The sequence below is a fragment of the Sciurus vulgaris genome, assembly GCF_902686455.1.
Source record: "Sciurus vulgaris genome assembly, chromosome: 4".
Lineage (NCBI taxonomy): Eukaryota > Metazoa > Chordata > Mammalia > Rodentia > Sciuridae > Sciurus > Sciurus vulgaris.
The window spans coordinates 173,537,532-173,547,077 of NC_136464.1; the positions used below are offsets into that span (position 1 = coordinate 173,537,532).

General features: G+C 45.5%; 1 protein-coding gene across 4 annotated transcripts; it reads right to left on the reverse strand.

Annotated features, from left to right (window-relative positions):
- Nucleotides 1–518: 518 nt before the first annotated feature.
- On the reverse strand, nt 519–8,035 carry OXGR1 (oxoglutarate receptor 1). Of its 4 annotated transcripts, XM_079136138.1 has the most exons (3): nt 7,428–7,502; nt 6,740–7,001; nt 519–2,374 (listed from the first exon to the last, which is right to left on the reverse strand). In XM_079136138.1, exons 2-3 carry the CDS (start codon nt 6,740–6,742, stop codon nt 1,346–1,348), a joined length of 1,032 nt encoding a protein of 343 aa, XP_078992264.1. In that variant the 5' UTR covers nt 6,743–7,001; nt 7,428–7,502; the 3' UTR covers nt 519–1,345. The 4 variants fall into 4 exon arrangements, with proteins under 4 accessions (XP_078992264.1, XP_078992263.1, XP_078992265.1 ...); XM_079136137.1 differs by lacking the exons at nt 6,740–7,001; nt 7,428–7,502 and adding an exon at nt 7,902–8,035; XM_079136139.1 differs by lacking the exon at nt 6,740–7,001 and having other exon boundaries at nt 7,428–7,505.
- Nucleotides 8,036–9,546: the final 1,511 nt, after the last annotated feature.

A 9,546-nucleotide genomic window follows, 5' to 3' on the forward strand; every position in this document is an offset into this window, starting at 1 on the left:
CTCCGGGTTGTGCAGTGACTGTGGATGGGCAAGTAGGGGTCCTCCTCCGGCTCATTCCATGTGTCACAAAAAGACCAGGAGAGGACAGTTCAGAAGGTGTTGGTTAAAGGGCATCATCATGCAGGGAAGTTCATGTTCAGAGACATTAGCTTTCCTCTTCTCACCCCACACCTCCCTACATGCCTGGCCAAGGTTCCTGGTGAACATGCTTGCTTGGGTCTAAGTCAGAGACACCACCCCAGACAACCCTGTAGGGCGTGGGACGTTCCTATGGTACACTTTCCTCTGCCCAAGTCACGCATTACAGCTCATTCTACAATGGATTTGTAAACTTATTTTTGTTCTCTCACCCCGGAGAAAATAAGTATCATGTCAATGTAATAGTGACAGAGTTGCATTTTCATGGAAAAAAAAAAAAAATGACCAGCCTATATTTTAAAGTAAGTTTATTTATTGTATCAACACATCACTAGGGCTTTAAATATCTAGACCAGATATTGTCTCAAATATTTCCACTTACTGATAATTAAGCACACACAGATACAATTTGAAGAATAAATTCAACAGTTTTAATGATATATTTTGTTGATAGTCATAAAAGAGCAAAATATTTAAAGATAATTAATATTTCCTGGAGTATTTTCCCACAGAAATTAAAACAGTGTTAGATCTGATTTAACACCCAATGCATGCATGCTGTTAGAAAGTACTTCCGTTCCTCAAATGAACCCTTCCTCCCCAGGATATGTTGATAATTACAAATACAACATGATCGTTGTAAAAATCCAGTAACGACTTTCAAGATGTTCTACAACAATAAAGATGCAGTACCCAAATATCTTGCAGAGACTATTTGCAGGTACTATATACATCTTATATTAGGAATCTTATGGCTTGCCTCAATTTACAGAACTGACCAAACCCAGTGAACAAATAATAATAATCTCAAAGCAAAGTTTGAAGGACATGAAAGAAGGAGCAAAAAGTTTGTTTTGTTTTCCTATCTTGGCACTAATTGAGACATCTGGAGAACTCATATGAACTGTGTACCTAACAAGTTGGTGGAATGAGATACTCTCTGAGATGCCCCTCAGTCCCAGTCATCTATAATCCTGCGTTTGAATGCTCTCCTGGTAAGCATGCATCTGACTTATTTCTACCTACAGGAGGACCCCAACAAGCAGATTGCAGAGAACTCCTAGCAGCCCAGCCCTTGGCTTTAGCCAAGATTACCTGAATACACAGTATTGACTGGGAGTTCATTGAAGGGGATATTCTGGGCTTCTCAGAAGTAATAGGTAAGTCGTCAACAGGATTCTATTTTTGGTGGAGGATATGAAATATTTTAAGGGTTGTTTGAGCAACTGACTTTCTTTGCCTGCTCGAGATCCCCACTCTCTTTGCACCTCACTATTGAGCAGATGGCCTGCTGGAAGTTGTTGCTGACCACCACGTACAGTAACAGGTTGCCAAAGGTGTTCAGAGCAGCTAAGGGTCTAGAGACGATGTAAGCTTCGTGGATGTGATTCTCGATGGAGCAGCTGATTGAAAGCAGGCGTGATTCAATCCGAATGACCCTCAAGACATGGAAGGGTAAAAAGCATATATAAAATACGAGCAGGAGCAGAATGGTCAGCCTTCGAGCTTTCTGTTTAAGGCAGCTCTGAGTCTGAGGTCCGTGGGTTAGGGTGTTGATAATTATCGTATAGCAAAGAGTCACTATCACCAAGGGGAGGCAGAAGGTGGTGGCAGTCAAAATTAGATTGTACCACTTGATAGTGGTAAGGTCATCTGAACTGGTGAGGTCAAGACAGGCGGATCGATTGGTGATGTTGGTCGATGTGATCAGGAAGGTCATGGGCATGACAGCCACTAGCGAAATGATCCACACCACAGCACAGGCTACCACTGTCCAGCGAGTTTTGTGAATGGAAAAGCAGCTCATTGGGTGGATGATCACGATGTAACGGAAGATGCTGAAACAGGTGAGGAAGAGGATGCTGCTGTACAGGTTAAAGTGGAAGCCGAAGCGGATGAACTTGCACATGAACTCCCCGAAGATCCAGTTTTCCCCGCTAGCATAGTAGTGGATCAGGAAAGGGAGGCTGGTGAGGTACAGCAGGTCGGTGCAGGCCAGGTTCAGCATGATGATGGTGCTGCTTTTCCAGGGCCGCATTTTGAAAATGTAAGTGGAGATGGCTACTGCGTTCCCCGGGAAGCCTACCAGGAAGATGATGCTGTAAATAACAGGAAGATAGTGCATCTTGAGTGAGTTTTTTTCATCGGTGCAATTTCCAAAAGTAGCTGCATAATCGGGGAAATCGGAAGCGTTTGCTAAACCATCCGGTGGTTCATTCTGGTTGTCTTCTTTCATCTTGCAAGGAAACAAGAGGATTGGGTTGAGCAATATGAATGAAATAATGAGTAACTGGCTGAGAAGGAAAAACAGAGCCTGTTAATGAGAGGGGGTGAAAACAACGATCGAGTTTTAAATGAAAATTGCTCTTAACACCCTAAATTTGCCACTTTTTTTCTCTTTAATCTCAAAAGAGGCCCTGTGGAGAAGAGATTGAATTTCTGAGAAACTGACTGTGAGGCACGTTACTAAAGGCATCTAATAATAATATAAAAGTTAAATTGCCATGAGAATTAAAGTGAAGGATTGGGAAAGAAACCACACGTAGCTGTGGAAAACAATCTGTCAAGGCTACTGTTTGGCAAGTCATGGGGCATGGATATTACCACTGGAGACCCAACGACAGGGCCTACCATTCATCAAATCCAATGCACTTCTCCGACATGTTACCTCTAACTTCTTGAAATGTTGCAAGAGTTTCTTATTATCTCTCTTTTACAGAAGACACTAAGACCAAGGGAAGTTTTGCGGCCTCTCCCTGGTAAAACTTGTGGTGGCTTAGCAGGGATTCAACCCCATGGTCTTCTGACTTCAAAGCCATTCTCCTTCTAAGTTACCTTTCTGAGCTCTCAATCTATTTTTATTGGTTTTCACCAGTGTTATGGTTTGGATGTGAGGTGTACCCCAAAAGTTCGTGTGTGAGACAATACAAGAAGGTTTAGAGGAGAAATAATTGAGTTTTGAGAGCCTTAACCCAATCAGTAGATTAATTCCCCTGATGGAATTGACTGAGTGGGAACTGAAGGCAGGTAGGGTGTGGCTGGAGGAGGTGGGTCATTGGGAGCATGCCTTTGGGGTATATATTTTTGTGTCTGGAGAGTAGAGTCTCTCTCTGCTTCCTGCTCATCAGGTGAACCAGTTCCCTCTCTCACACTCTTCCGCCATGATATTCTGCCTCCCTTGAGTCCTGAGGATTGGAGCCGGCCTTTTATGGACTGAGACCTCTGAACCAGGAGCCCTCAGATAAACTTTCCTCCTCTGGAAATTGTTCTGGTCATATCCTTTAGTCACAGCAGTGAAAAAGCTGACTAAAACAACCAGGGTGATCCTCAGTAACTGAGCGAACAGGAAGTGTGAAAATGTGAAAAGACTGAATACTGTGAATTTCTGAAATCTGAATTTTTAATGCACTGCAACATTATATGTGTGAAAGATTCAACTTCAAATTTCAGTTCTTCTAATCTGTTTTAACAGCAACTCTAATCTATTCATTTGTGTGGGTGGGTGGGTGGGTGTGACTGGAGGGTGGGATCAGCTGCGTAGTCCAGCTTGGGCTCTGGAGCCGGACGGACTGATCTTAATGTTGGATTTGGCCATTTAGTAGCTCCCTGTCCTTCAATGGATTGCTCATGCTCTCTAGGGCTGGGAGGAGTGCAATTTTAACTTCCTTAATTTGGATTCTCAGTGTTTTTCTAAAATTTTAACAGTGAGTTTCTGCAATGACTAAAGCATGAAGATTATTTAAAAGAGTTACTTAATTATAATGAAATCAAATAGCTGTTGGTAAAATACATCCACTTACACACTCATGAGGCACCCACCGTGTATTAATTAGGCACTCTGCCAGGTCTTAGAGATAACAAATGAATAACACAGAGGGATGGGTAAGCCACTATCAAAACTTCACTGGGGGAGAAGGACACAGAAAACTATCTTAACAAAATATAACCCTACCTCATGGAGCTGCCAACATATTTTGTAAAATAACAAGAAAAACACTTGGCGCATTCCCAGGCACATAATAAGCTCAATAAAGGTTAGGTAGCTGTTAATCATTAAGCCATTTGATAGATGATGAATGACACGAGGATACTGAGATCACCAAAAAAAAAAAAAAAAAAAAAAGGAGATAGCGGTAACCTGGAGAACAAGAAGGGTCACTAAAGGAAAGTCACTGAGGTGGGAACATTTAAGCTGAATTTATCAAAAGGAAGGATTTTTCTAATCAAGGATGGGAAAGGCATTCTATGCAAAGGGAACAGCAGACTATGCAAAGGTACCAAGAGATGGCAGAGTCCTGGAGGTCCAGGACCTTAGTTCCCAGCATGGCCACTCTGTTAAGGGGCACTGGGAGATGAAGCCAGAAAAGAGGATAAGAGTGCCTCCTTTGTAGAAAGCACTACTCTAATTTAAACTAACCTAATCCTCACAACAGATGAGGATTAGATGTGATTGTCTCCAGGGCTGGCCGCCTCTCCCAGTGAGGAGGCAACAGTGCCCCACGGGAATGAAGAGGAGTTGGGCATTGTCCCAGGAGAGCTCCAGGCATACACACTGCGACTGTGACCTAGGGCTAAATGCCAATAATACCTACTTCCCTGAGTTGAGAGGAGATTAAATGATTTAACTAATTTAAACATGGAGTGGAGAGGGGTGCCTGGCTCCTGACTGTGCTTTCTCAGTATTTCCTGTTAATATTGCTATTATCTGATCTAAATCTACACTATCAAGCATTTCCTTAGAGTAGTGCCAAGATATGTTTCAGGCTGGCCCAAACTAATGAATCTGAAATCGATAGAGTCCTCCTGTCCTGTTGACTGGCCTTCAGTATACTCCTCCAGGTCTTACTCAGGGTGCAGGATGGAATGCATGTCCAGATTCATTACTCTTATTCTCTATGAACTGGGGAAAGAATAGGTCAGGGACACGAGGCTTGCCTCTGCCACTGTTAGGATGCTCCGGGGAGAGGCTCCCTGGGACCAGGCAATGGTGAACGTGTGGGTTTCTTGTTGAGTTAACTTCCTGTAAGTGGAAGCCTATGCACAGAACTAGCACCTTCACAGCACTGGAGGTGACAGGAGTCAGACCCCCACTAACAACAGCGCACTGAGTCCAGGAACCCACGTGGGGCAGCCTCTCCCTTGGCCAAATGCCTTCCATGGGCTCCTGCACCAAGCACAGGCAGCAACATAAACCTGAAAGAAAGAGTCATAGTCATGGAGTCCCTGGAGCCCCATCTCACAAAGTCAGCTCTGAGAATGTCAGAGGCCACTTCACCTCAAAGAGGTGAGGATGCTTTTGGTAACAACCAAAGGACTCTTCCGGAATATCTCATTCTAATTGCGACTTGGCTTAAAGAGCTGTGAGAGGGAGAGAAGAGGAGAGAACTCCAGTCCAAGCTGCTGTCGGTTTTGAAAGTGCTTTCTGTCTTGAAAGCAGAAACACAAGTCACCTCATACTACCCAGGGGACGATAGTCAGAAGGGTCAGTAAATATTACTGAATACATTAAAAAACAATCTGTAACATCAGCAAAAGGTTTTCTGTGCTGATGGGCCAAGGAAGCCATAGCTGTAATTCAATAACAAAACAAAAACCAGAGTTTGTTTCCTTAATGACTTAGAGTAAGGATCAAAATTACAACTCCTGTCATTACCAAATAAAACCTCGGCCTTGTTGTGAGGGCCTTTTTAACAATAATCACTTCAGGAAAAGGCAGGTTGTAGGTAGAAACAACCACCTTATTGTTTTAAAAAACAACAGTTCAACTTGGAATTTAATGGAGAATGACTAACCAATTGGAAGGGAAAAGAGATTGACTGAGAAATTTAAGTTCTCTTCCATAACCTCACCAAAGGTGTGGTCTGAGTTTACAAAATATGTGTAATGTTAAGAACAAAACACAAAAACCAGTCTGTGCAGTAGGAAAGGTAGGGTGAAGCAGTTTTCTTTCTCCCTCATTCCTGGGTCCTGTCATTCACCGCAGTGACCCAGAATGCCCAACCCACAAACAAATCAGTTAAATTTCGAGGACATTAAATAATAATGTGCCACAGCCCCAGGGGAGTTCCCTGTGTTTTGCCACAATAGAGGTTCTTGAACTTGAGGAGAGTACAGACCACCTAGGATTAATGGGCTCTCTATATACTGAAAATATTGATGTCCTGAGCTTCAACATTACCCAGTAGTGAATGTTAACCAAACTAGATGCCTGTGAATACAAGCAAACACCAAAGGTATGGGGCTTTATGAAGAAAAAACATCATTTAAGTCTCATATCTTTTCCATTGAAGTTGGGGAGAGATTAGGATCCTTTGAGGCTAGCTGCAGGAGTCAGTGTTTGAGAATGCCCAGTTTGGGAACCCCTGTCTTAATGACAGCTCGCCTCACAGATTGGTAATCCCAGGAGCTGGCTAAAGAAGGCAGAATCCGAAGTAGAATCTATTTGAGGATCAGCTTGTACCTACCTCTCCACCTCCACAGGGTCTGCCTGCCCATTCCGTGGAGCTACTGATGAAATGAGATTGTTCTAGGGTGTCTGTTAGCTTTGCAGTAAACTCTTTATCCAACACCCACCTCTTGGAGTCCCCGTCTCCCCTCTCACCATGGGCGTTCCCCGTGCTGCTCCAATGCCCAGTTCACAGCTGGCTCTCTTCCCTTATCCCAAACTGCCATTAGACTAGGAGGTATACACTTCGTACACATCCTTCACTTCCTCCAGTCCTTGGAAGCTCTCAGCTGAGGTCGCTTTGGGTTGCTGGGAGGAGACTACAGCGACCTTTCATTCGCGAAGACTCATCGTGTCTCCAGTCTACATATTTGCACACTAAGTTGATTCCATGCAGATGGAAACAGCAGTTCTTACCCTAGAAAACGTGTGACTGGGTGAACATGAGGTTCCCTCTCTACCCCTTCTAGGTGCCCCAGGCTCTTCTCTCAATCTGCATACGGGAGGGCGGCAGCCAATTCCAAATATGAGGTCGGCTGGTTCCCCAAAGTAGCCATCCGCCAAAGACCCCACACTTCGTGTTGAAAAAAACTGAGAAGCGCTAGCTAGCCCGGCACTTCTCCAGTACCATGAGACCCTGGCTTTTTCTAAGTGCGCCCCAGCCCTCCTCCCGGATCCAGGTCCCTGCTGCCTCCCAGAGAAGACTCCGTGGGGAGGAGGAGCTGCTCTGCCCAGCCCGCCGTCCTGCCACAGGGACCCGCCTGGCACCCGGGCGCGCTCTGGGACGGCGCAGGTCCCCAGCACCCACTCCCTCCGCCCGGCTCCCGGGTCGCGCTCGGCTCACCTGGCAGCCCTGGGCCCGGCTGACGCCCGGCGTGGCGATCGCAGTCTGGCCGCGACGGTGCGGGCAGAGGCGCCCGGGCAGAGCCTGGGCACCACCTCGGCCCCTCCCCCCGGTCCCGGTCCTGCAAGCAGGTGCGCGCTCGCGTCCCCGCCCCGGCAGAGTGGCGGGCAGCCTCCTATCCCGCCCGCTTTCGAGGGGGCTCGGGGACAGCAGCTTCCACTCCTGGGGTCTCAGGACGTCCTCCGCCCCGGTTGGCGTGAAACTGCCCCAACGGGAGTGTTACCATCGGAGGTGCAAACCCAGCCTGGCAGAAGAGTGCTTGCCCCAGTAGGATCGCGGTCCTGGGCCTCTTATTTGGCGCGGGATGGAAGTAACTTGCTGAGCGGGGTCCTTTCAGGGCATCCGCTTACAGTCCTGCCCACCACCGCTCCAGGTGGCTTCAGATCCTTTCTGCCAGTGTGGGAAGAGGCTTACCTTTGGATTCTCCAGATCTAGGAAGTAGCGCTGTCCCCACATGACTTGGGAATAGCACCTTCCCTTCTCTGAAACTCAGCTGCAACAGCCAACACCCCAGGGCCCAAGGCTGTGACTTCGAAGGTCTCTTCCACCTTCGGAGGCTACACGGGTGTGCAGAGAAGCCGGCTCTCTGCTTCGTCCTGGAGGAGTGTTGAAGGCACCCTCTCCTAGAGTCCAGGAAACAAGGAAATGGTCCTAAAGATCAGCTTACCTAGAAACAAGTACCGGGTCCTAGAATTTTAGATGTGGAAGGGACATTTAAAAATATCTATTCCTGGAAATTCAAAACGGCCCGACTGCCGTTGGGAAAATAGTACAACAGACCCTCTAAAAACTAAAATGGAGTCCATCGTCTGATAATGCCACCAGCAGGAGCAAGGATGCTAAGCCAGGTATCCCAGGGCCCAGCTGAGATTTCACCCAAGTGGATGACTGGCGCAGCCCTGTATCAGGAATTAGGGTTACTATCACCCTTACGATTATTTTAAGTCAGCCTCTCTGGGGAAATATTTTGCATTGTTGGACAAATTATTCCGTTTTACTGTTTTTAATCACTTCATCATCACTTTTGAATGGTTTGATCCTATTTTGTCCCAATCTATACATTCATTCATCAGACATCGCTACATGATTATACTGCTCAGGTATTGAAGGGATAGTGAAGAATAGCACAAAGTCTATGCCTTTCAAGAACTAATGCCCTAGAGAAAAATAAACAAATTAAAAATGAGATTAGGGTCAGATGCTGGTAAATGTGGATGCTACAGGGTCAGAACTCATGTAGAGAAAAGAGTGGTCAGAAAAGCCTCTTGGAGTAAAACCCATGTGGACATTTTTCTATGGTGAATAGAATTTGCAGGAAAAGAGGAAGTAGCCTAAAAATTAGATTATTTCAAAACAAGTATTGGGTCCTAGAATTTTAGATGTGGAAGAGACATTTTAAAGTGGCAATTCCTGGAAATGCAAAAGGGTACAAATACTGCAAAAACAGTACAATGCTTCCTCTAAAAATTAAAAATGTAATTATGTCCAGCAATTCCACTTTTGAACTGAAGAATTGAAAGCAGAGATTCAGAGAGAGATTTGCATAGCCAAGTTCATAGCAACATTGTTAACAATAGGCAGGAGGGGAAAGCAACCAAGCATCCATCAATGGATGAATGGATAAACCGAATGTGATGTATACATACAATGAAATACTAGTCAACCTTAAAAAGGAAAGCAATTTGACACATGGTACGACGTGGATGAACCTGAGTACCTTACACTGAATGAAATAATACAGTCCCAAAAGACATAGACTGTACAATTCTGCTTGAACAAGGTTCCTTCAGTTGTCAGAGTCATAGAGACAGGAAGTAGAATGGGGGTTTCCAGCTGCTGGGAAGAGGGTCATGGGGGCGCTTGTTTAATGAGTATGGAGTTTCAGGTGTGCAAGAGGAAAGTTCCTCTGGACAGGTGGTGGTGACGGTGCATAGCAGTGCGGATGTGCTTACTGTCACTGAATGATTAAGATATTAAATTTTGCTGGGCACGATGGCACAATCCTGTAATCCCAGCGGCTCAGGAGGCTGAGGCAGGAGGATCACAAGTTCAAAGCCAG